The sequence below is a fragment of the Anser cygnoides genome, chromosome 7 (assembly GCF_040182565.1).
Source record: "Anser cygnoides isolate HZ-2024a breed goose chromosome 7, Taihu_goose_T2T_genome, whole genome shotgun sequence".
Lineage (NCBI taxonomy): Eukaryota > Metazoa > Chordata > Aves > Anseriformes > Anatidae > Anser > Anser cygnoides.
The window spans coordinates 30,771,898-30,799,428 of record NC_089879.1 but is presented as its reverse complement, the minus strand read 5'-3'; the positions used below and the strand labels follow the sequence as shown (position 1 = coordinate 30,799,428).

General features: G+C 36.6%; 1 protein-coding gene across 15 annotated transcripts in view; it reads right to left on the bottom strand.

Annotated features, from left to right (window-relative positions):
* Window positions 1-27,531, bottom strand: part of LDB3 (LIM domain binding 3) — a 121,760-nt gene that overhangs the window by 26,769 nt on the left and 67,460 nt on the right. For 6 of the 15 annotated variants that reach the window (XM_067000701.1, XM_067000698.1, XM_067000699.1 and 3 more), the window contains 5 exons: window positions 22,437-22,606; window positions 21,458-21,494; window positions 6,707-6,742; window positions 4,814-5,020; window positions 1,087-1,257 (listed from right to left, as the gene is read on the bottom strand). In XM_067000701.1, the coding sequence (XP_066856802.1) occupies window positions 1,087-1,257; window positions 4,814-5,020; window positions 6,707-6,742; window positions 21,458-21,494; window positions 22,437-22,606 (621 nt within the window). Of the gene's footprint in view, window positions 1-1,086; window positions 1,258-4,813; window positions 5,021-6,706; window positions 6,743-16,729; window positions 17,662-21,457; window positions 21,495-22,436; window positions 22,607-27,531 lie in introns of those variants that run through there. The other 9 variants (XM_067000704.1, XM_067000706.1, XM_067000708.1 and 6 more) reach the window with 4 other exon arrangements.

The window sequence follows — 27,531 nt, the reverse complement described above, 5'->3', positions numbered from 1 at the left end:
GACATGCCTTTCAGCACAGTTCCGAATTACAGTATAATACCTTATTCAAACCTCTTTTGCTGGCTGGATGATTGGTTTTCTTGCACTGGAATAAAAACACTGGAATCCAGTAGGTGATGATTTGGAAAAAAATGACTAAAGTGAAAAACTAAGTAGTTGGTATACGTATATAATTTAAGTGAAATAGAAAAAATTAAACAAGAAATAGAGCTAAGAACACTTCCAAATCTATTTACAGAATTCTACGATATGGCAGACTACATCTTAGATCTCACTTATTTAAAGTAGTTTGTATTACTGATTATGTGTTTTTCCTTGGATTTTTTAAAGCATGATAAAATATAAACATTTTAGGAATATTAATGTAGCAAAACCCAAAGAATGAATAATATACAGCAAAAATTCACTCCTACTATCCCCAAAACTACTGTAATGTGACAGCAGCATAAATCCCATCTATTTCTTCACAGACTGAGTCTTATCGCTTCTGATATACCACTCCTAGAAACTCACATTAGCTCTATAACTGAATTGCATTAGAAAAAAAAACGTAGATCAAACTATTAGAGATGAATTGACTTAATACTCAGTGCACTCAATCATAAGATGTGTGGTTTTACTGGTCACTGTGCATCCTGTTCTACTGACATCTGCTACAATATGATAAGCTCAATCACATCAGTAAATTACTTTTATTATTTTATTTTTTTTTGGATCTTCCACTTCATGTCGTACTTTAGAAACACTAGTAAGACAAGCTGTGAGATGTTGTTTTGGTTTTATTACAAGCAGTGAAAAAACACTTTCGGTTTTAACCCCAAACTTTTTTTTTTGAAAATGTGAACTATATACCAGACAATGCTATTTTTTAAAAAAATATATTTTTAGGACAGTTTTATTTTGCAAGTTCTTTGCAAACATGAACGTACTTTAAAATAAGAAAAAAAAAACACAACAAAATACATAAAAGCATATAAAAAGGCTACAGCATGTACATACAACATTCTTAAGTTTAGAATGTGTATGCAGCATTTCCAGAGCCATACAGGGGTACATCTGCGAAAGGAAAAAGCAACGAAGCGTTACCTTTGGAAGGAGGATGAGAAAGACTCTTGCACTACTGAGGTGGGAGTGGTTGCTGGCGGTGTCATCAGACTGGCTGTATTTTGAGCAGCAGTAGCAGGCTGATGTGCTGAAGCATGTGGTGCAGGAGCAGAGGCAGAGCTGGTAGACACCGGAGCATGCTCAACAGGGATACTAATTAGAGTTAAATTAAATAAAACAAGAAGCATCTTAAAAAGGTGCATATTTAAATGTAGAGCATGAAACCTATGTTTGCACCTGAATCTGCAAACATAGTAGCAGGCTGTGTTACTGAGAGAAAAGCACAATGGGGGGAGGGGGGGGCGTGATAAAAAAGACATTTGTTAGGCCTTTTCATATGAGCAGTTAAGACTGTAATGCAGTTTTTGGTCCTGACTGAAATTTATCCCAGATCTGATACAACACTGAAGTCCTCTTCCCACCGAAGCCAGCAACAGGGAGCGTGGCGTGCAGTACTTCAATAGTTGTATAGACCCTGTCACAAACTCCTTGAGTTAGGATAAATTTCACATGATATTTACTCCAGGAGCTGAAGTTTACATTGAAGAGTAAACCTCCAAATTAGATGAAGAAAAGCAGTTTAAGGGATATTATTACAGTTTTGTAGCAGCAGGTTTCCTGCAGGTTCTTAAAGTCTAGAGATACAGCACACTTTTGTGCTGACTTCAGTCAGTTTTCTGCCATATAGGTACTGGAAAGATGTGTTTAAGAGTCCACCGATCGTTAGCTCATCTCTGCCCTAAATTCACCCCACGTTATGCTGGCCAACCTATCAAGTGATAAGACAACTCACCTTTTTATACATAAGAAAAGTATGTAATGAAAAAAAAAGTAGCGTAACATTTTACTATCTTAGGTTTAAAACCACTTGGGTGATGAGCATGAGTTATCCTTGGGGTCCTCTTGTGGCACAGATAAAATAAACATTTATACTTCTCTGTTATCTTTGATTGCAAAATAGATTTAAATGAACAAAGTCTAGTCTTGTATCCTGTGGTCATTTTGCTAACATCTTGCACTGCTTGCTATGTGAGTGTGCAGTGCTCGTTAACATATTTTAGCCTTACACCGTCACTCAGATTGGAAAGTATTATTCATCTGTTACAAACAGACAAATTGGGTAAGTTGATCCATTAAACAACCTTGAAAGATAACTTAGAGTTAAAAATTGAAACAATCTTTTGTGAGGTTCAGTTTGTCTTCCACTAGCTCTTCTTAACATCCAATGAAAAAAAAATATATATTTTGATGGATTTACAAGATTCTAGGTCTTTGCTGATTGTGTCAATGAATTGGATATTAACAAAAGGAGAGTAATATGTACATTCATTATTTAGTTGTCAATAAAACAAATAAAAATCACTATGTCATTTAAAAGTTCTCGGTGGGGGAGTGGGGAGTTCTGTCTTTCAGCCATTCTGTCTAATATTTTCTTTTGCTTCTCTCAGAAACCGATCTTACAAGTTGCACTCCTCAGGAGCTAGAATGAGTGTTTAGTACTTCAGAATTCAGGATACCCCTTGCTCTTCAAGGGACTGTCCCATTTCCCCTGTCCTCCTCTCATACGACACCTTGTTCTGTGGGTCTGGTAGTCTAAGTGATGGCGTCTCTTATTTCAGCTAAGTATTTTACTGTTTGATTAGCTGAAATGGAAGCATCTTTGCTACATCCACTGATTAAACATAGCAAGTGGACTTTTGAAAATACTCATCTTGTTTGCAATTCTGGATTTCAAATCATTATGTGAAAAACTTTTGCACCACTTTTGCAAAAGTTTGTTCATTATAATCTGCATTTAAATTCAAGATTAACTCTCCCTCTTGATGCATTTGCATTATGTTGTAAATTTTTCCACTTCGTTAATACTGCATCAAGTAGATAGCTATGTAGCAAAGTAGCTGTATCTTACACATCACAGCTATGGATCATGGGCTAGTCTATTACTGAGTTTTAAGGTAAAGGAATACTCGCACAATTCCCCCCCCAGCAACAGCAGGCGCTGGAATTTTCACATTACATGATGTTGACTCAAAATTTTGTATTTACACATCTTTGATTGAGCAAACATGAAAGGACAAACTGTACATTATTATATTCCATTTTATAATGGATTTTCATGCATGTCCTAAAAACAAACAATGATTACACCTATTTTGTCTATTTCCACTGAAATGAAAATTGCTACAGATATCAAAAGAATCAAAACTTCATACCTTAAATAGAAGAAAATAGTGAGGTTACTTATATGTGTAACAATCTCCAAAATGTTAACCAAAACACATACTCATTGATACATACTAAAGAAAAAAAAAAAGAGGAAAGAGGAGAATGTACGTAGACATGGACCTGTATGGAGACAGATGTCAACTGGACAAACACATATGAACTAAATGCAAATATACTGAAATACCTTAAAAAATTTAAGAGAAATAGAAAGAAATTTTATCTTACATGCTGTAATAGATTTTTAATGCGAGTAAAATGTTAGAGGCTTGGTCACATTCCTGCAGGGCAGAACACACTAACTGTTCAACAGAAAAAGGAAGTAGAATAGATATAAATGAAATATATAAAAACCTTAAAACTCAGGGTGATTTTACTACATATGTGTACAGATGGTAACTAATTCTCTTTTTATAGAACGAATTCAGACTAACTTGACTGTTTTTAACTGACCCACTATGAATTTTAAATAGATATTTTATGCAGATATTCAAATATTTTTTCCCCGAATTGCCTCCTTTCTAGAACTTCAATTTATTGTTATTATTATTTTTTAAGTTATTCAAGTGTGGAAGAATTTTGAGTTTGTAAACGTGAATGCTGTTTATAAAAAAGTCATCTATTTTAACAGCTTCATTATTAAGTTTTCTATTTTAAACAGGTATTCTGTACACTTTTAATCTTTACAGTATTTTGCATTTTAAGGAAGATCAAAGGAAATGTATCTTCTGAAACATCTCTGTATTTGTAACAAACATAAAATGCACGATGTGAGTAAGTTAAGTGGATGAACACAAACACATACTCAACTGATTTTCACTCATGGAAAGTAACACCGATCAGTAGAGGTTAAGAGGATAATAATGGTTAACAACCTTAATGAGGAAACAGAGCAACAAATGCACTCAAACATTAAAAATAAACTGCAGATGACTCTTCGTGATCTCAGTAGAATCTTAAATTATGAGACTTTCTGTCCAAATAACAATTGAATAGATTATTACAGCTGCACTTAGTCTCCTTTATATAATGCATGAAGTCCTTTTTGTTTCAAGTCATCCAACAGATCTCTTGTATAAAATTGAAAATATATGGGACAAAATCAAAATGAATAGGCAAAACCTATCTGTTTTACATTAGCATTTTTAGAATGAAGTGCTGGAGAAGATATTTAGAGAAAGACTGTGGAAGAATTTTGCATTTGAATACGGGAATGCTTGTAGAAATACAGTGAATAGTATCAGCTGCTGCTTTTCTGCAGAAGGTGCTTAATGGCTCTAGCCTGTATATTCTGGATGAAATCCTTAAGAGTGTCACTTTAACATGTAAAATCCATGGGAACTTGAGGTTGCTGGAATTTATGGAACTTACACATCTGCCTTTTAGGCCACGGGCATTTCTGTCTGGAAGAGTTAGAGATTGTTATTACCAAACCATTCCAAAGCTCCAAACCAGGTCAGTTACGCAGTTACACGTCACAGTGTACCTTTGATTACTGGATGAAGTTAGAGGGACTTTCTGGCCAGTAGTGATGAAACTGGCTTCCCTCTGACTTGTACCCGCTCCAAGCCTCACAGACCCCTTGGAGGCCACTGGCTTAGCATTGTCAGTGTTGGCATCCTTGGTGCGTGACTGAGGAGGATGCCAAATACTTGAGGTCACATACTGTGGCGCATGTGTAGTAGCTGAAGGCCTGGGTAACAAAGATTACAAGGGAATTTGTAAATGAGATAATTGTTATCATGTCACCAGATTCCTAGATAATAGCAAGTTTTTGAGGGAGAGGGAGAATTCCAGCCATAGAAGAAGCTGGTTGCTTTAACAGAAAAAGGGTTGTTTGTTTTTTCTTGTTTTCAGAGATATCTGGTGTTCTCTATCCATGCTAAATACAGCAGCACTTTAGAACACTAATACCTGCCCCTTTAAGGCAGCAGTTATTATTTGTACGCAGCAGGCAAAGCTGGGGCAGGAGGGCCACACGAGAAGACTAACAAAGGTGCTGAACCTCTTAACTGAAAAATCAAGTCTGGGTTTAATAATGAAGGCTTCATTTGTCTTTTTTCCTGGAAGATTTAAATCTGTAAATACCTCGTGTCCTCTTTTTGTATCCCCAAATTCCTTACACCATAGGAGATCATCATGGTACTGCATTTGAAATCATGACAAAGCTTGACGGTTCATTACAGCTTAAGACCAGGAAAGGATTTAAGAATTCAAAAAAGTACCTTGTGTTAAATCTGGAAACCATATTGCTAGGCATATCAAAATAAGACACATAGCAAAGCTGTGATGATAATGGATGTGGAGAAAAGCTATGGTGTGACAAACCATGCAAGATTAAGGCAATGTAGTGTGACACTAACACCAGTCATACATCAGAAACTGTTCCTGGTAAAATCCAAAAGAAGAGATTTCAGTGGAGCAGCTGCACAGTCCTGTAGATGGTTTTGCAAAAGTCAAACAGCTACTGAAATGCTAACGTGTTACTTCCGTTTTCAGTTTAATTCATATACACTTGTTACGCAGGAATCGAGGGTTTTATTTCATTCTTCTGACAAAATTCTTATTTTACCTAGTGTTCCAAGTGCCAGTTACCATTGCTCATGTCATTAGTGAGGATAATGCTTACACTTGGATTTTAGTTCTATGCGACCTTTGTTCAAATGTAAGAAGTCTTAAAAACAAAGTAGTCGTGCACTGTTTATGGAGGGATGAACAAGGCAGAAAAGCAGTGAGGTAAAATTTGTTTCATGGCATGAACTAATAAGAGGCATTTCTTTGCTCCATTAAATAATCGATCAGATTAATTTACTTTGTTCCAGTACTTGTGTGTACCTTTATAGATATATTTCTATATGTAACTGCAAAGTGTGCTGAGATTCTTTGGTAGAAAACCACTTTTGAACTGAAAGAAGTTACTTACAGTGGTATGTTTTAAACCTCAAAGCCCAGCAAGAATAAAACAACATATGCAAGAATCAGATATAAAAATGTTCTCACAATACCCAAAAAATTCTTACTTAGATCTTAAAAGCATCTTGAACAACCTAGACAAAGTTTAAAATGGAAATTGTTCTTAAAACCCCATCAAACGGGCAACATTCCATTTCAACAAGACTTGATAAAAGCTTCTCATTTTTCAGGCTTATAAATTGAGCTACTTGATCCCCCCTTCCCTGTTTCATAGTCTGTTACCATCTCATAGAAATTGGAACTCTACGTTAAAAAGAAATGCCCAAAAACTTGCTTAGTTGCAACCTCTATCCTTAATTGTCCACTCAAATTGTACAAATTTCATATGGCTTTGAGGTAAGAACAACATGGGTAAAGTGGAAGCAAATTGAATAGGAAGAAACAGAACACGCAGAGCAAACGTTACCTCTTTTCTGATGCTGCTGCAACATTTTCCTTGTCTCTGTGAAAGGAGGGGATACCATATGAATAAAATAAATGCAACTCTAAGTGGTGGTGGGGGAAACAAACAAAACAAAAACAACAACAAAGAAAATCAACCACACAGGGCAAAGGAAGATGAATTGAGGAGAAATGTTTGGTTGCCAAAAGCATCCTAGAGTGGTTGCTTGTAAATATAGCTGAGAGAAACACCTTCAGCTCTCCAAGTGAAACCCACTGAATTTGCAAGCTTCCTGTGAGCTTTTTCTCTTATTCAATATTAAAGAAAAATGAAGAAAAATTAAGTTACAAATCTGGCATTACCTACATATACAACTTCAGGCATAATTTTGACTTTAAATTAAGGTTCACTTTTAAAAGAAAAATACAATCATATTCCAGCAAAACATAATCTGATGCTAACTCCAAGTGGTAAAAATCAGACTTGGGCAGTCCTCAAGGACCCAGTACTATGAAGTGATACGGAATTAAATAGTTAACAAAGACTCACATTTGATGGACTGTATATGTCTGGCCTCACTTAAAAGTTCTCTGTCCTGCCCAAATAAGTACTAGTTTTCTCAGTTCTAAGTTTGATTAGAAACAAGAAAAGTCACCCCTTCAGAAGTGAGAAATAAGTCCACCTCAATTTCAGTGATAGAACATCAAGCTGTTATCCTGTAAACACTCACACACTCTTACAGAAATAAATGATCAGTTTAAGTGCAAGCAACTGCATAGTTGTGGAAGAAGTTAACAAATGGGTATTTTTGTGAACACTATAATCCTTAAGCTCTAGACTCCTATGTTTGAAATCCAGTTGAGTTAAATAACTGAGATAAGCCTCAATATTTAGCAATATGGTGGGCTACATCTTTTCTTAGTCAATAAACTGTACTGAAATTTCAGCATGTTTAAAGTTAAAATATGCCAAATTAGAGCACTTTCCATAACTGGGATCTAAAATTACAAGACACAAAGCAAATGCCCTCATTTAACCAACTGAACCTCCTTTCTGAAAAGTTCTTCAATAGAAGAAATACAAGAATTTATTTAACTTGTTTTGTTGAGTGCCAATCATTGCCTTAAATTACATTTCAAAGACTGTTCTTAGTATTTTCCACATTATTAGTAGTATTTTATATACCGGTCTGTGTTTATTTATGTACACATGCATACATACACACATACACTTTCCTTAGTTTAGCACCAGTAAAGTTATAAACACCAGTCCATCAGCAAAGATTTGGGCATAGATACTCTCTACCCTCCCAATTTTTAAAAGCTCTTGACTAAAACGTAACCCCAAAATAAATGAACTGAAGCCAGACTTTCAAACACAGAAGTAGATCTGAAATGAGCCTCAGATGTGTCTAAGAATATTACTCTGGTCAGAATGGAAGAACCTGACTTGAACATAAATACCACCTAATAAGATGAATTGTTCACCACTCTAAAGCAATGAGAAACCAAACACTATCTGTATGGTAACCAAGCCACAAGTTCACTGGATTGTCCTGTGTTGGAAAGCCAGGCTGAAACAAAGTGGGGGAGGATGGATTAGAAACTGGTCGGGGATACAGGTAGGATAGGAAAGTGTTAGCATACCAAGGGCGATAATCATGCACCAGACTTAAAAAACACAGTTGCAGCCAAAAGAGAATAAGGCATTGTTTATTTCCAGCATTACCAAATATTCATGAAAAAAATATAGGCAAGAGGAAAAGGCAGGCAGTTAGGGGTAGGGCAGAAGCAGCATTAAGCCTCTGGCGTTACTATTAATTTGATCGAAACTCTTCCGCTCTCCTAGCTGTGGCTATACTGAAAAACGCAGAAGAATGTCACTTGACTGTAAGGTTGGGATTTTACAAAAGCTTTTTCCCTGAGCATATCAGTATAGGATAATGTTGAATGATAACGGCAGGGGGAGTTTTGAAGGTTACAGATAGAGAGAGATGTATAGTAAACATACTTCCACAGAATAAAGCAAAGGAAAAGGCAGAGAGTAAAGGAAAGACAAGCTCAAAGGCACACAATAGTTCCTTGACGGTTTGCTTTCAGGAACTATTTCTCTTCCTAGTCAACAGGAGTAATTCCTGTTCTGCTAACGGTGAGAAAGGGTCAAGATCAGATCGGTCTTTTATTGGTGATACTCGTATTTCGAGGAACAGGCGATTGAATTTCCAGCCTTTACGTTCAAACTGTTTTTGCAAACTAAATGCAGAATTCATTTTACTTTCGAGTCAAATACATCGCCGGGACAGGCTTGGTAAACTTGATACCTTTACATGAAAGAATTTGGCTCAGAATATTAGGAACAGTTTGTATCTTTGCGGTTACACAGTCTGCTCAAATAAACGACACTAGTTTTGAGCTACCTGGGCAAGATTTAATGTTTTTCTTCTACAGTCCCTTTAGGTACCTAGCTAAAACGTCTTTTGATAGAAAGGCCTTAGTCAATGACTATTTGAGAGAACACTGCAGCTCCCACAGCTTTCATTAAATATTGGACATTTCTCAAACGAGACTTTTATATGCAGCAGACTGTCTATCCCAATAACTCGGTATGTTATACAATGGAAGCTATGAAATGTTTCCTTCTCATAAAGCTATGCTACGTGATACAGTCATAAAGACGGAGTGAATGGAATGACTCAAATAGAATCCTTCCCTCCCCCACAATAGCAAGAGCTGTATCAGTTGGGGTAACAAAACGCTAAGTTCATTTGCATTGTGTTCATTCAGCTTGTGCGTTCTAGTGGACACTAAGATAGGACACTGAGAAACTTCAGAGAGCTTCTAATAACTGATTCTGATGAATCTGAACTGTATGTACTGGACAGCAGAACACTTTTATATTTGGAAACCAAATGTAAAAAGATTTCCAAACAGTCACGTACATGTAACAAGCAAATCGAGATTCTGAGAAACCTGAGAAATCGAGATTCTGTGCATCTACCTTCACCTTAGAGGATCTAGACTCTCTTGAACACCTACTTGCTGTTCCACTAAAACGTAGACACAGAATCATTTAATTTGTAATGAAGATCCAAAGGCATCGGGAAAAATTGGCATCCTGAGAGACCACACGGTCTTTCAACTTTTCTGTCTTTCAGTACTGAAGCAATAAACGAACACCATAATTATTTATTCTCAGTATTGCCATGCAGCAAGTTGTTCTCATTTTACAGATGAGGAACTAAACAGAATTGTCCATGGCCAGATAGAAGGTCTGTGGCAGGGCAGAGAATTGAAATGAGTCAATCCCCAAAACTCAATTAAGTATTTAAAATATCAACTCTCACCCTATTTAGTAAGAAATCATGGAGCTATTTTTATAAATATTACTATTCAGTTTATCAGTATTTTCCTGTATCGATCATCCAACAGTCTTCTATCAAAGAAGATGCCTCACAGATCTGTTGTCAAAAAGTAAATAGTTACTAAGACTTACAGATTATTAGGGTCTATATCTCTTGAAATTAAAAATTCTGTTTTTCTAGCAGCATGTTGTGAATTTACAGGACTTTTCCTTATTAGACTAATAATAGCTTTCATCCTAACAGATGCTTATATTTACATAAACATATTTATCTACGGATAAAATTTCCTTTTAAGAAATTGAAGTCACAAAATAATTTAAAAAATTTTTCTTATAGGTTATCTAGGGAGAAACTTGCATGAAAGTTATTTCCTAATTGTCTTGCAAACATTTTTTGACTCGAAGGCGTAAGATACTGATGCTGTTGGAAACTGTACACTGAGCTACACTAACTGCTGTTCTGATCCAGTGAGGCATTTTCCAGCTTTCTAGCTAGGAATTTTTCTATAGACACATGAATATAAAAGCATTGAGATAGCTTCCCCCCAAGCTATATTTTTGTAACTGTAACAAACTATTATCTTAACAAAGACACCATAAAACACACAAAAAAATCATAGGCAGTTAACTGGAGACGACAGAAGATGACTATCATGCTGGTTTAGTTAAAACTTTAGCTTGGGATCAGAAAAAAGGAGTAGAAGAAGAGCTAGTCTCTCTTTTTCAGCCACTGTAGTTAAGAATGTGAGCAGCCCACGCCAAAACGATCACAGTATATCCTGCTAGTACGTCTGCTTTTCAAAACAGGGAAATACGTTTCTCCCAGAAGGTATCCTGGTTTGTGCAGACAGTGCCACAGAATAGGAAAAGCATTGCCATATATTCAGTGAAAAAAAACAGCCAACTCATTCTCAACAAGTAGTATGAAACTCAAGTCAAAGCAGCTCACTAAATCACAGCAAGTACCTCCTATGGATGCGTTTTAGTGGCATCTACTAGTATGCTGTTACATTAAGCATTCAAATAATAAATACATCTAGAAATACAGCAGCATCTGCGTTTGTGAAAGGGAAGATAACTTGTCCAAGATTTATGTAGGGACATTTGGCATGCAAGTATGTACTCCAATTTATCGTATTGGAAAACACAGCACTTTAATAAGAACAAAGACTGTAAAATCCTGAGTATACAGAACTATTTAAGCTTGGATATTTTCGAGCTCAAAAGCTACTGCAGGTAGTTTTCCCCTATCTCGGCCTTAACTCTGTAATCAGATCTATCTGAACGGTTCCCTCTAGCATTTTAGAACCCCACTGGTAAAGCACAAACATCTGCCAGCAGGCACCTGAACACAGGATCAGAACTTTCAGTTTGTATTTGTGCACTTCTTTGTCTACAGTGCTCACAAGTTCAGCTATTGTACACTGGAAGCGATTCCCCAATCACTGAAGCACTCTCTCTCATCACGACCTCATATTGCTCCAGGGCAGCTGAGAGAAAAACAAGAACTCATTGATCTCACTGTCAGCTGGCAGTTTTTTAGAGCCAATTTTTAATTTGTGCACATTGATGGTGAGAAACTTCATACTTTCTCTACGTGGCATTTTCACCCATTTGTAGGTGTATTAGTGCATCTTTTCTGCTTGGTTCCTGAACCAAGTAACTAAGTGGTACGAGTTACAGCAGTTGTCTTTTTTTTTTTTTTTTCTTTCAGAACGTGGATTACATTTTATTTCACAGATTCCCTTAAGGGTTTTCTTACCTTCCCTCTCTCTTATTTGTAATCATATAACATTTTAGTCCACAACAACAATTGTTTACATAGAAATGAACTATTAGGAAATGGTTAGTATTTAGCATAATTCTGCTGACATGAATGCAAGTTAGAAAAGCAGAATAAAAGGAAGCAGTGCCAGTGCTATGCCATCAGCCAGTTCTCCAGCTTGTCCTAAACAACACCCTGTGAACCAGCCAGAATCCACAGACCGCAGCTCGGGACTTTGGGCTTACCCATGCCTATTGGAAAGTTGCTACATGCAATAACTGCTTTTTCCTTGTTGGACTGAAGGCGATGGCAGAAAACAGAGTACAGTAAGAGATGAAGGCAGTGCTGTGCACTGGTATTTTGGTTAGCCATTGCCATCAGTGGAAGGATGCATACAGGCATCTCAAAAGTTGCACAGAAGGAATGAAAGTAATGTGAATTTCTGCCCATGCTGAAATGTGGACAGGAACATGCAGAAGAGTGAGATGGTAAAGGAGAGATTTTAAAATATAGTTCACTACACCCACACACAAAAGTGAATCTTGACCTTTGACAAGATCTGTTAGCTTATGCATTACTTTATATATTTTGAGAAAGATTTCATTGTATTTGCTTGTTTCATCTGGAGGCCTCGCTCTTTCACCTTTAAGCAAGTGTATTCAACTGGATACAGCAGACCTAATGGCTCCTATCTTTGATCAATGGGTTCTACAGAGAACCGGCTTGGAAACAAGCAATCTATGGTCTCTGAATTCACTTCTCCCACAGAACTTCAAGGAGTATTTGCAATGTTTTGGGAAGACATATTTGATCAACTTTCCCTTCTGGTTTCACTCCAACATTCCATAGAAACAACTGAGTTTATTCACTATTTCTATGTTTTTGTCACTCTTCAGGCACTAAAAGGTGAGTGAGGATCAGAATAAAATGATGTATTTATTTAGTGTAGTAATCATGGAATGGCTCTATGATTCTGTGATTGCTACACTAAATAAATACATCATTTTATTCTCATCCTCACTCACCTTTTAGTAATGATCCTTAAACATTAAAAAAAAAAAAAAGCTAACCACAGAAGTCTGCTTTATTTTGTGTGCTGTTGTAGAAAAATAAGCTACATCCTTCAGAAGGACTTTTGCTAATCTGCCTAGCATAAAGATAGGAAGTTTTTGACTGCTGGTAAGTCAGCAAGGCTAACCATTGGAAATTTTGGCAAATAAAGGGATGAAGGCACCTTAGCTTGTCTTGGTGGTATCAGATGGCTTTGTTAAGCAGAACAAAGAACGTTACTGTGCTTGGGAGCAAATTTTAGCCATTTTTTTATGAATATTGCAGAAGGCGGCTGATTAAAGAAAGCCATCATGTGGTACTACCAAGATCTACTACTGTCATGTACTGTGCCAAAACTCTAAATTTTTACATTTGCAAAGTGGAATTTGTTCAAATGTCCCGTTATTTTCTGAAGGTGTAATGACAGTCCTAGTCACTGAAGCCTGTGGTAGACACTGCTAAGGAAGCCACAGAATCACTTATTCCCTGTGGGAACCTGAGTGTACAAGCGAAAAATTGGTCACCCCTTCCTGTCCATGAAGAAGGCTTCAGACAGCTCTGTGATACATGAGTTTGACTTCTCAGAAGTGATAAAGTAGTCCCTAAAATATCTGTCCCTTACTACTGAGGATATACTCCACAATTGTATGTAACGAGAGAGAAACTGCAATGAAGAGAAAATGACCTCTACGTTTTAACATAGCAAAAAATATTTCTTCTCCTACCCATGCAGGCAGGCCTGAAAAGAAGGAGGCAAGGAAGGGAGCCACAGAACCTTCCTCCTCTTGCAATTTTTTCATGCACAGAAGGAAGAGAGGTCAAGTTCTCATGCCTGCTTTCTTAAAGGCACACTCTTGCCACGTCCCATCAGCATGCACTGCATGCAGTCAGTACTCCTGCTGCAAACTAAGCGCTGTAAGAGGTGAGGAGGAGGCCATTTGAGTAGAGGACAAGGCAACAGTATTCAGGAAAAGGGTTAGTTTAGATCAAACGGTCTTACACCACAGCAGAAGATGAGCATTTCCCTGTGTCATAACCAGACAAGCAGATTTACCTGGAAGGCCTTTTGGTTTTGATTTCCTAGTGGCATCAGCTTTGCTGTATCTTCATTAAATGCTTATAACACTAGGCTTTACTGGCAATATTGCGAAGGGCAGGGTACTAATATCACTATCCACGTACTACATTTTACTATACTTATTGACATGGAGATTATTTAGAAGACACTATTGTCACCAACCCGGTGTCCTTTGCTCAGCAAAACAGCCATGGTTCAGAATACATTCAACCTGGGAGAGGTTCGCCTGCCCCTCCTCAGAGCTATTTTGAAGTACTACATGACTCACTAGTCTTCAGTGGGGAACCTAGTCTTAGCCTTATGTTCACTAACTGAGACTAGTTCTCCTAGGCGAAACAGCGGACTTCCACAAATGGTCAAGAAGTGCTGGAAGATGGGTTTGGTTAATCAGGAGCAACATACAATGAGAGATGAGCCTGGACATGTTAAAAATGGGACGTAACCAGGCCAGCCTTGACCTTTAGCCGCAGCAAAGCTAGTGGCTTCCCAAAGCTACTGATGAGTTCTCACCAGATCTAAGCCTGTCACAGCCTCCAGCAACGCGATGTAGTAGAATGACAAATGCAACCCAGTTTCTCCATCTTACAGAAAAGCCTGCCTCCTCCCCAGGAAGGAAAAACAAAGCCTGTCAATAGTTACACAAGGAAATAAATGTAACGTTCATTTCTGGGGCCCTAAGATCACCATGACAACATAAAAGCAGATTTTTGAGGTGTAAGAGTTAAGCAACTACAAAGCAAAATATAAACGAGAAGCTGGAGAGAAAAAAATGACTGAGTTTAATTAATGAAATTCAACAGTTTGGAGAATTTTTATTTTTTTAAGGGGATTGGACTAACCAGTAGAAATATGCTGTGGTAAACAATCTTGCATTAGGGATTAATAACAACACCTTCACAAAAAGGTGTTTTGGTCTTTCATTTTAAAAGTTTTAAAACTTACCAACTACTGAAGATTTTTTCTATTACTTTTTTTTCTGTGCTTACATAAAGAACTGAAATTCTAAAAGCTTGTAGAGCATTTAGATTCTATTTTCTAGCCTCCAGGGAAACAGATAGTAGCTATATCTCTTTATGAGCGAGTACATGGTATATATGCACCGTTTCTTATTAAATCTACAGAAGCAGAGGTAAGATGTCCCTTAATTACATTTGCATTAATTTCATACCTAACCAAACTATGCTTTTCTGATCATTAAAAGGTATCTTTAAAAGTAACATTAAACATAAACATTCATACATAATATAGACATTTTGTTTTTAATTATAGTACATGCAATAGGTGTATTTGAAATAAATAGTATCCATGTTCTGTTCATAAAACATTAAGGATACACAATTCTAGTTTAAGTGAAAACTCTCTCATGTACTTATTCAGAAGACTACTTAATTTGGTTGAAAGTTACAACTGGAAAATTTTTTACTCAGCTACATCTGTTGTTTAAGAAAAAAGTGAACTGTGTTGATATTTTAAATTTTACCACAATCTTCCACACAGAAATAAAATTTACCAACTCTGAGTTCATGTCTGATCTAAGCAACACTCAGAAAAAGTTAAAATGTTGCTCTTATTTTATGCAGTTTCATTATGCTGATTTTCCACAGATGCTAGTGAGATAAGATCAGAATTTGTTTGCGTTCCCATAAGGAAAATATAAATGAATGTTGTACATTAAATAGTATGTTTACTGAATTGCTATGGTACTTATACTGAAAAAAAGTGAAGTGCATTTTAGAATGATATACTGCCCATGTGGTCTTAAGTAATACTCAAACATCTGTTTTTTTGTTTGTTTTTGTTTATAAATGTCAGCTAATTTTTTTTTCCTTCTTTAAACACTCATGTATTTGGTTGATTCATGCAAAATCCTCTGTGAATAGGAGCTTTTCCTGCCCACAAAATGAGAGTTTAAGTGTGCCTTGTTCCTGTACAGACTGTTGATATAAATTGCAGATGCTTGAAATCAGCAAAAAGTGTAAGATTTTCAATTGCACACATTAATCTCTTTGATCAGAATTACTGCTACCAGATAAAGGCACCTAATCTGCAGTTTAAAGAATTTTATAATAAAATTATTTCCTTAACTGGGCTGTAGGCAGGGCTGCAACATAATTAACCCTCTGTTGCTGAAGGAGAGACCTATGCTTTATCACCAGAAACTTCTGCTTCAAGCACTGCTAAGGACTCCTGATGCAGATTGCTGTAAGGGTTAACATCAACTGTTTCTATGGAAACCATAAATGCAGTTTAATTGAGTTGCATTTAATGATCAGAACATAAACTAGAAAGGGAAGTGATACTTCACTTGGTGTACTTTATACAGAAACGTGGGGGCCTTTCGGATAGATGTGCTGCATTTTGACTGACACAGTTTAAAACTGAAGCGTTGTTGTAATGCTGAAACAAAGATCCCACTCCAAGCAGCACATATTAGTGTGGTACCTTTGCTGTGTACGCATATTAATGCCATTATTGCCAGAGAATGCATAGTATTCAAATGGATGTCTGTGATGGCATTACCAATAGGTTGTCATCTAACATCTATCAATGATGCCATGTTCTCATTCACAACTAAGAATGTACTTGTTCATTTCTGTTGCTGTTTTTCCAACTACTTTGTCAGGTTTATTCTAATTCACCTAATTTAAAGGTCAGTAAGAACTACGGGTAATAGGGAAAAGGTTTTTGACCAAATTTTCTATTGTGGAAAGAAAAGTTTACCCTTTTTCAATAATCAGTTGAAGCAATTATTTTTTCAAAACAGAATAAAGTACTGTGTAAAACAGGCACATAATTATTTCAGTTTTAAATCCTTTTATTTCAGATAATGCATGCTGCTATATACAGAAAAATGTGGGTCAAAGCAAGAACAATACAGAATGGGCAACACATTTCTTAAAACTTACAAGATGCTTTTAAAAGCTTCAGTGCACCAACAGTACTATATATTCTTCTCACTCCTAAACACATCTAGCAAAAAGTCCTGAACAACCACATTCTATCCCTATCTTTCATCTAATGACATATTCAGGTTTCAAACAAATCTTACAGCAATGGTTTTAGCAAATAACTTTTGCTAGCATAATATATTGAGGACAAATAACACTGCTAATGTCTTATTTCAAACAGCATTATTCAACTACGCAAACTAAGCATGCTGTATTTTAGCGAACTTTAGGCTAGGTTCAGTCAGCTTTCCTTTTCATCTTGCTTTCTCCTATTTAATTATCTTTACAGCCTCAGAAAAACTCATTAAAAGCCGAATTCCTCATCCTAAAGTGAATAACTTTACTCTCATTTTCTCCTATAATCTAAGTCAAGAAAGTACAATAGTAATCTTTTCCTTCTATCTGTATATTGAAGTTACATTGAACATCATAAAGGACAAAAGCTAATCTATTTTGTATCAAAGAACATGAACAGGGTTGTATGATTATTTTTACTTTTGGTGACAGTGAGTGGATTCCAGGCTAACAACAGAGATCTATCAAAGACAGGCACTCAGAGAAAACCCCTAGCAGTAAGTGTTTCTTGTATGTGTGTGACACTCTTAGGCTCTAACTCAGGACAGCAGTTAATTCTTTACTGTAATTCTCTGTCTCACATATTTGCCCGCTAAATGTGGGCTTTTAACTTTTAACATTAAGGATTTGCGCCGACAGGCCGTGATGCCAGTTGCGCAATTTGGCAAAGCGTGGGCTGTTACGTTCCGTTTCAAACCTTTCCCTGTGGCATGAAGAAAGAGAGAGAGAGAAAGACAGAGACAGAGAGAGAGAAAGAGAGAGAAGAAAAAGAAAGGAGGGAGAAAGAAAGGGGTTAGGGAACATGACTACCACTCCCCTGCCTTACAACTAGGGCAATAGCAATTTATTTGGATTTTTTCCCAACTTTCAAATCAGTGCGAAGAAGGCTGGGTGATCCTTTTTAGACTGTGTATGAAGAGTTTTGCAGTTTTTCATTTCTGAGAAGTAACTTGATATAACTTCATATTCTGTGACTTTTGCTTCGTATTACAGGGCTGCTTTTGCTAGAAATGCAGTGTAATCCCAGTGTTTTCCTGCCAGCGGATTCTCTTGGCTCTCCCCTCCCCAACCTGAGCAGTCAGTGAAAGTTAATTCAGTACAAGAGCAAAATCAATGCAAATATTTTCCATTCTGTAGTATCTAGGTCAATGTGTATGTAAGTACAGATAGATACATTGATATATTTACCTTCTGCTGTCCTGTAATCAGCCACAGGTTTCAGCAGTACTTTCTATAGGTTTTCTCAATAGGAGTGAATATAAGCACTGACAGTAGCATAAATATTTCTGGCCATAATTTGGCCAGAATGAAGTGGGATTTTAAAAAGCACTGTCCTGTGAAATGTCAACCACCTCTTGTGAATACCTTTGACTGCAGACTGAGGCACTTGAGCAAGTTGCAAGCAATGTTCAGCACCTCTCAGAGCTTAAACTTTTCTAGATGTTCTAGAGTTTGAATTCAGGTTTTGCAAATAAAAAGGTGGAGGAAGATGACATGGGATGAGAGCACAGTCAAGGAGATGTATATCAAACAGAATGGAAAATGTTATTTGCAGATGTATTTGATTCATTGCAAACAAGTATTTTTCCCTTCATTATTTAAACCCCAAATGCAAGACAACCGTGTTAATGCAGCAGAACTCGAGAGCGAAATCAGCCAGACAGAAAGGAACAGACCAGGCTGGTTTTAATCTTCAGTCTGAATATAGCACAAGACAATAAACAGAGTAAATGTCAACAAATTCACTGATATTTCTAATTCTTCTTTCTAAATCTAAGGGAGTCTTGGTGTATGGCTTCTTGAATTATCTTTCATATTTTTAAGTAATTAAAAAATATGAAGTATTTCTAGCTGAAATGCTGAAAATTCATGGTGACATTTTTTCAAGTCACATTGTAACATACTAGTTACAGTGGGTCTTACATTAAATTTAAGAATTCCCTTACTGCTTCAGAGATATACCCCTCCATTCAAGGAACCAGTATTAAGAAACATCTGCTTGACTTGAAATGGATATCATCTTTCTGGGAAGTATTTCATAACAATCATCACAACAGCAAATTAATGTTTTCATAGCAAGTTACAATTGTATGCGTGCCTTCAAAATGGCAGTAACATGAACAAAAGGCTGTCATGCACTGCACTCTTTAGGATTAACAGAAAGAATGCTCTGCCACCTGAAGATTCCTAAGCATTTTAGGTTCTGTTCAGAGAGCGTGTCAAGAAGTTGGAAGGAGCAATCCAAAAGTAAGTTGTACGTTCTTTTTCCAAGTGTTTGGAAGAAATCTTTGGCATTATATGCTGACTACACTGAAGAACTGACACAGGGAGACAGAAGAAAGCACCAGAGAAGGATTGCTCACAGTATGCTCTAGGACCAAAGTTCTCCATTCTAGCTGTTTAAGTTTTGGAAAATAAAGTGTGGTCCCCCCCACCCCCAGAATGGCAAAACAGTTCAGGATTAATGCAACACTGAATTATACAAGACTGTTTCCACAATTCCAAAGAAGCCTTTTGCTTTTGGGAGTTCAGGAAGCCTTACAGCTGATCCCAAATGGCAGGTATGGGGCAAGGTGTGGTTGTACAAGTTACAGGGTGTCTGGAGAAGATACTAACAAGGAGTTTCTATACTCCATTACTGTGGTGGGAGAGGAGAGGAGAGTTCAAGCATGAATTTTGTGCATCTGACACAGGTCCTTCTATCCTTTACAAAACCAAAAGTGACAAAGGACCCTCCCAAAAGATGGAACAGATGGGGTCCAATAAACCCAAAAGAACATATGATGGACACATGCATAGCCAGGACTATTGCTAAAAAAAAGTCCAGAGGTGGACTAGGTACAATGCTTGAGGCAAGCACCACGCCACCAAGATTAGGCTATCAGTCTGCTAGGCTATCAGTGTGATAGGTAGGAGGCCCCTTGCACCAGAGCTCATACCCAAGGCACTATACCACTGCTTAACTACCCAATATATTCTCTTCTGCCTCTGCTACCAATGAATGTCCTTAAATTTCTCTAGGTAATGCAGCTGTGCCTACATACATTCAAAATCACTACTGTCCTCGTGAGAGGGAAAAAAAAAAAAAAAAGGATAACACACACTGATACCTCCAAACTGCAGAAAACATGCACTGTACAGCAGATATAGTCACGTACTTTAAATTACTTCACTGTTCTCAATATATCTAATACCATGTTAATTTCCAATACCTAGTATTTTATAAACCCACAGACAACAGCTAGAAAGATTATTTCTTTAAGAGAATATGCTACTGTCAGATATGCATATAGGGGAACTGTTAGATTCAGTACAACATTTTAAATCCCACCATAATAAGGATTTGGATGTGTGCTATTACATCAAAGCACATAATGCACAAGACGTTCACTACGAATTAGGCTTGCACATTCGAGGGAAAAAATGAATCCACAAGGAATATAACGTCAAGCCTGATACTCAGACATCCAGCCATGAACTTCAGCGAACCGCAGTGGAAGGCTTATAGCAGACATAAACTGAAAGTAAACGTATTGTATTTTCACAGGGATGATGACAGACATCTTTCTCACTGACTCAACATTTGTAACTTGCTGTGATCAAAAGCTCAAAGCCTTTATGAAAGACACACGGCAGTAAAAAGAAGAAAAGGAAAAGTAGTAGTAGGAAAAAACACGCAAGTGGATCGAGTATCAAAAACACATCACAAACCAGCCAGTTTATTAGAGAAGCTACCGTGATATAGGGATTTCAAGTATGCAAACAGAAAATTACGCTGCATGCAGGATGCTCCAATTAAACTTCAATTTTTAAGCTGTGCAAAAGAATCTCTAATAACTCTTTTTCCTGGCCGTATAGGACAACATAACGTGATCACTGGTCTTTAATTCCCTGTTATCTCACTGAGTATACCCATTTTATCAGCATTATTGTTAGGTCCTAAAAGACAAATAGACTTCTCCACTAGCAAAAGCAGTCCTGTGCCTCTATATTCTACAGGTTTGGGTTGCACTAATTTCAGACAAAACATAAGCAAATGGTTATGGATATGGATGGAAACAACTCCTTTACTGTATTTATGCCAGATGAATCGGTTATCAGTCAGGATCATCCAAATAAATTGCACATAAGTTTCAATGCTATCACAACATTATATATTTTCATACAGTTACACCATCAAGCAGTTACACAGGGCTTGGTCTTAGGATCTCATTGCATTCACACACCCAGTGAAGTACACGAAAGTTGCATGTGCAGAGAGCTTTCAGATCTGAAATCACACTTTTTGCACCATCTTTCCTAAATACATGCCAATTTGTTACCCTTTTCATTCAAATTATTCTCATTGATAGCATTTTAATTTTAGTAACATTTAAGTAAAAGTGTTAAAGTATTTTAAGACAAGAAAATAGTAGTATATGCTTGTATTAATGCTGTTTCAAAACATTATTTGGTTATCAATAAAGAGAATGCCATATTTTTCACAGGGAGTTTCTTACCTTGATCTCCTCAGGGCTTCCTCATCTGGATCTTGCACTGCAGTTAAAAAGGGTTGCAGTTAGAAAAAGAAAGAAAAAAAGAAAGAAAGAAAGAAAGAATTGACTTTATGATAAAATTACAAGTTCTTCAGAAGAGTATCAAAAGCCTGTCTAAAGGTACACTCATTCTGACTTTGCAGCAGTAGCTTTTATAACAGTGGGAAGAGAAGCAGTTCCCTAGAGCTAAGAAGCAGGATGTTAGGGGGAAAGTGGCTATTACAACTAGTTTCTCATTCATTTATTAGCAGTGTTTCACAGCTGTAGGCAATGATCCTACAGAGAGGGTCTGCTGTTTTGTAAGAAAGCATCAGAGGCAGCAGCACATTTATACAAGGAGAAAATAATAAGTATTTCCCTGTGATACGGGAAAGGGCCCTGAACTTCCTTCTCTCTAGATCAGAAACAAGATCTGAGGTTAGTTATCAGTTGGTCAGAAAAACATTTCCATAGTCAATAAGCAACAAAGTTCAAACTCCCATTACATTCACAGCAGATCTAGGTTTACATAAAAATCTGACAGAGAACCATTTGTACAATGCAAATGATGATCCATGATTATTTTTGACCTCAGGAAGTCACTTCTATAAAAGACTGTTACAGGCGAACTAAGTTCTTTATCTTTTTTCTAATGAATTGACAGCTTTGGTTGTCTAACATAGATTTGATTTGTAAATATGAAGAAATTCGGGGTCACAGATGTTCTTCCGCTGAGACCCTTGGCAGATCAAATAATTTGCTTCTTAAAGCAAAGGTGATGTAACACTTTGATTTCCTAGTTCCCTTTAGTTACATACAGAGCTCTCAGATCTTAGCTCTCGCTGACAATGACTACAAGCAGGACGTGAATTGTCCTGGACTATTGGTCACTACTACTGGCGGAAGAAAATAAAGGCATAAATCTAAAACTAGAATGAAGGGGGTGTTTTGATATTTGACTTACTGTACTCCGTTCCAGTCATCTGGGCAAGGATGCGGAAAGACTTAGACTGCAGATTGGCAGAACGGCGACCCCAGTCTTCAGTTTCATCTTCAGGCTTGTTCTGAGTTTTAAGCACAGCCTGATACACCGGAGAGGCACTGTCTACGTGAGGATCTTTAATAGGAAGGGTACTGCAATTCAGAAAGTGAAGTGTTGTTAAACAGGACATGGTAACTTTCATCTCAACCTTGCTCTGGTCTTACAGCTTCTTGTCCAAAATAACAGCAATCTAAAGCAAGGCTTTGAAAATATCACTTTTAATGAAAAATACATAGATCAATATTAGGTGAATTAACAGAGATTATAACTTTGAAATGACCTGCTATCACTCAAACTGTATATTCAAAACTATGTGAAAATGCATGGAAATGTCTGTTCATGATTCCTCAGCCAATGCAGCCACAGGCTTATGGTGGTTATAACAATGGGTGATGGTAAAGGAGACTATGCCAGCCAAAAATATTTATTTATTTCTCTGAGCATTCTTGTCCAATATCATTTCTTACAAAAACAGCTTAATGTTGATATTATGTTTTGTTATAGTTTTGAGACAGTGTACTGTAAGGTTGCATTTAAAAATAGAAAACATATTTCATTATAAAAGTAATGTAATAGGCTTTTACATTTTTTTCCAGAGATCATTATTCTTAGCCAAAACTCTGAATTAAACATCCAGCTGCCATAACTCTGGATTCATCATTTACTTAAGCTTGTGAAACATAAGAAGTTTTGACTTGTACTCAAGACTACCGCACATATTTTATATCTAAAATCTTCAGCAGCAGAACATACCTCAGGCTCTTACAATGTCCCTAATTGCGTTGAACAGTGATATATCAGAAACTTCCAGTTTTGTACACCTAAACCAAAAGCTACAAAACTCTGTAGCACAAATGAGGTAAGCTTTCTTTGATTAATAATGCAAGTGAGAAATAGACTTATTAATAGCTTTTTTATTTCTGTGAAAATTTCTGCATAGCACAGTTTAAATAGTGACAGAACTGCAGAAATATACAGTGAGGGAATGATGTATGCAGTCATATAGTAATTTGACTCCATGCCTTCTGTAAATACAAGGTCTATTTCTGCAGCAAGTGATTTATTGTAACTGGTTTAATGTGCTATTCCACGTAGAGCTTTGCAAGCAGCATGCTCAACTTCACAAAAACTGAGAAATGAGTCTAAAAAGTGACAGGGCCATATGGTCCAACTAAGTCAGTGCTATAAAGTTCAGGGAGCAGTCACCTGCTGTAAAAGTTGCTTCTGTGCTTCAGGCTCAAACTTGGAATTCTTTCGGATGCCATTTTGCAGAGAAAATCTACAAGGAAGTTGTTTTTGTGCTTTGAAAGTACGAGAGAAATCAAGAAAAAGCCCCAAAGTATGTCTGGTATTCTACAAACAACAAAAAGTTACACTAATAAAAACATATTACCAGGTAATGCCTTAAATATCTGTACTTTCCAGCTGACACACATCTCTACTTCACATTGCATAACATCAGCTGTTTTAATGGATTTGCACCTGACAATAGCATGGATGCATTCTTCAGGTAAGACTGCAGGTGGCTCAGAAACATGATGTGTGCTTACATACGTTATGGACTCGCAGCGCAGGCGATACAGGGTTGTATCACACCCCAACTCCTTAGGACTATTTTTTTTAAATAAAAGGAGTATTTATATTCCTTATAAACCCTGAATAAGCCAACTTCTCACTTTCTTGAGGACCCAGCTGGGCACAACCAACAGCTCCTTTTCTTTTGTGTTTCAGTACGGTTACCTACATGGAGGAGTGTAGCTTAGGGGAAAAACCTAAATAGGAATCTTTAGTTCAAGCTCTGAAAAAAAGTTCCCCCAAAACAGACCCAGGTTTTCAAGTTTCCATTTCTTCAGGCATTTGTCTTAGTATTGACTAAGCATGCAGTATCTTTTGTCTTATTACTGTCCTAGGTGACTGCTTTTATCTGGCCAACAGTTAATATAATCTTACACTTGCAATGTAATGCTGCTGAAGTTTAAAAAACTGCTGGATATGATAGCAAATTTCACAACTGCAGACTGCTGCAGACTGGATAATAAACAACTACATGAATAATACTGCTGATTTCAACTATGGACTACTGTGGCAACAATGGTATGCAAATCATGGACAGTTCAAATTCCATGCTTTAAATGCTCTAGCTAAAATGCTTTATTCTTATATTATCACCAGTATACGAAGAAGCAGTTTAAAAGTGTATGTATAGATATGCTATTTGCATAAAGGTAGTTAAAACACCCCTAGAGCCTAGATCACAAATTTTACAGTAGCAACGTGTGGCATTAATATGACATATTAATATCTTTGTGGTAGATGATTAAGGCAGGAAATGGAGCTTGGTGAATTAACCTTCCCTAGCAAAGTGAAATACGCTCCTATAAATTGAACTAGATTAATGCAATACATTGGAATATTTCCAACTCTGTCTTTAATGCAGCAGGCCTCTTTCTTTTTCTAAAATTGTAATTATATTGCAGATGAGTAACTAGGACATATGAACCACTCAGCATGGAAGTGCAAAACACAGAGCATCGCTAATTATAAGCACTTCATAAAGCTAAATGTGACAGTTGACTCTTAGAGATAGCCGGATGATGTACAGAACAATGTTAATAAGTAGCTCTTATACCTCTTGTTAATTTAATTTTTTTTTCCATCTGGGTGTGCATGTGCAGAAATATCATACATCTTTAAGCACATTACCTCAAACTGATGTTACTGAAAAAAAAAAAAAATCTGCCCTAAGGGGTTAGATCTTTTGAAGGTTTTTCATACAATCTCCTGATACTACAGTAGGATTTGACAAAAAAAAACCTCTCTCTTTTCCACATCATCATACAGGTCAGATATTATTAATACTAAAACAATCTTTAAAGACAGTCAAACCTCTTTGCATAAGTACAAATGTGATTTTATCTTGCACTTCATTATAAACTGTGGCTTACCATGTGAATCACTTCCTGGAATCGTTACTCAGTTTTAATTTGACCAAGTCAATAACTGGTAAGTAAAAACTTAGGAAGGACTATAGATTTCTATCCCTAACGTAAGCATTCAACAAAATATTGTGACATAGGATATTAGACTGATTATACCTCATAACAAAAGCTCTGAGAGGTAAAAACAAAAAAAACAAACAATTCCTGCAGGTTGGTAAATCATGCGGCCAAGCTGACTTATTGTATTAAATGCTAGACTTTATTTAGTTTGTACAATCACATTATTGATTCTGCTACTGGAACTGTTAGATCTTAATCCTCATAAAATTGTTGGATTTACATCTGCTTACATGAATTGTGAATTTGGCTGAAACGGCCTAATGGAATTCAGAAGAGGTTTGACAGAGATGTACTTGAAATACCTAACCACAATGTTTTATTGCAACCAACTCTTGGTTCTTGGTATATCAAAATCAACTGTAACAAAGCAACATAGAATAAGAAAAGACATGAAGTCAGGACAGTTAAATATTGCTACCTTTAAGCTCCAGCATGAGGTCTGAGTTAAGTGCAGTGTAGTTTATAAGCTTTCCTTTAAGTTTTCCTTGGTGGCCCAGTATATGTGGGTTATTTTCTAAGCAACATACACCTGATGCTGATCTCACTGACAGGAAACATCGCTGATTTCAAATGGTCAAACTGGAGAAATAATCCTTATGCAAATTCTAATGACACTGATAACAAAAGTAAACAGTGTTTCCAGCTATTGCCTGCCAAAAAGAACCGAAGCCCTTTGGATCTGCAGTGCAAGTACACTTACTGTCTTACATACTGCCTCGTGGCTTCAGGACTTACCTGTAATGTAACACTAAAAGCCCAAAGAAGAGTAATTAAGTGCTGAGACCACATTATAGGCAGAGAATTGAGAGCAAATAAATCAGTACACAATTTGGTCTGCTTTTATATGAGAAGCTTCTCATACAATTATTTCTGCATTAAGCGAACTCTTATCTCAGACTTCATCAACTAGCAAACTGAAGAGTATCCTCAGTTTCCACTGCAAATTAAAGTTCAGAATAACACAAATGTCAAAACAACACCTTAAAGAAATGAGTTATGTGTTTGATCAAATGATTGCAGGTCAGTCAATGGGTAGGCTGTTGTTACATCAACAAGAACCCTGCCTTTATATCTAGATTTAAAATGCTGTGTTAATAATACAATCTACTGAGAAGAACAAAAAAAAAAGTTACAAAACAGGCTGTAACACACAGCACAGCAGATTTAAAGAGTTTTCTGCACCTGACTGAATGTACAAATAGAAATGAGTTTCCTCTGGAATCAGGTGAATGTTAGGCTTGGGAGTCAAGTTTTAAGCATTAAGTACTATTTGCGTTATATAATGACATAGCATTTAACAGAAAATACCAATATATCAATCCATACCTATGAAGGATGTGAACCATTACAAAAACCACAGTCACAATGAATTTCTTTCATCGTACTTTGCTAATTGGAAATATGGGTCTACTTACACCTGTGGAGATTCACTGAGCTATGGTCAACATGAACAAAAGGTTGAGAGGAAAGAGTCCTCCTCTCAATTAGGGAGAGTCGTGATGAACGCAATGAAATAATATTGGTGCAGAAAATTAGTGAAATAAGAAGTCTAAAAAATAGAAAAAAAATGGCCAGTAGAAGGGAGCACAAGCAAATACATAAAGTATCTGCATTTTGAATAAGGCTGCAGCTAGCATTTAAAAGAAACTATGTTTATGCGTGTTGCTGTACCTATATTTCAGTGTCATGTGATAAGCAGTTAAGTTCTGTTTTACGTAGAAAGATACTTGATAAGAAAGAAACAGCACTACATTCATGCCACATATAATTTCAGTTAAGCCATAAGAAATGTGGATAAGTTTATCAGATAAGAATTGCAGAAATATGCACTAGAAAAGCAAAATCATTAAAGATCAATGGATTTTGCCATAGTCCAAAGGATACCAAAGCATATGCATAAGACATATGCATATGTACAATATATAATCTAGGGATAGGGATAATACAGAACATTCTGT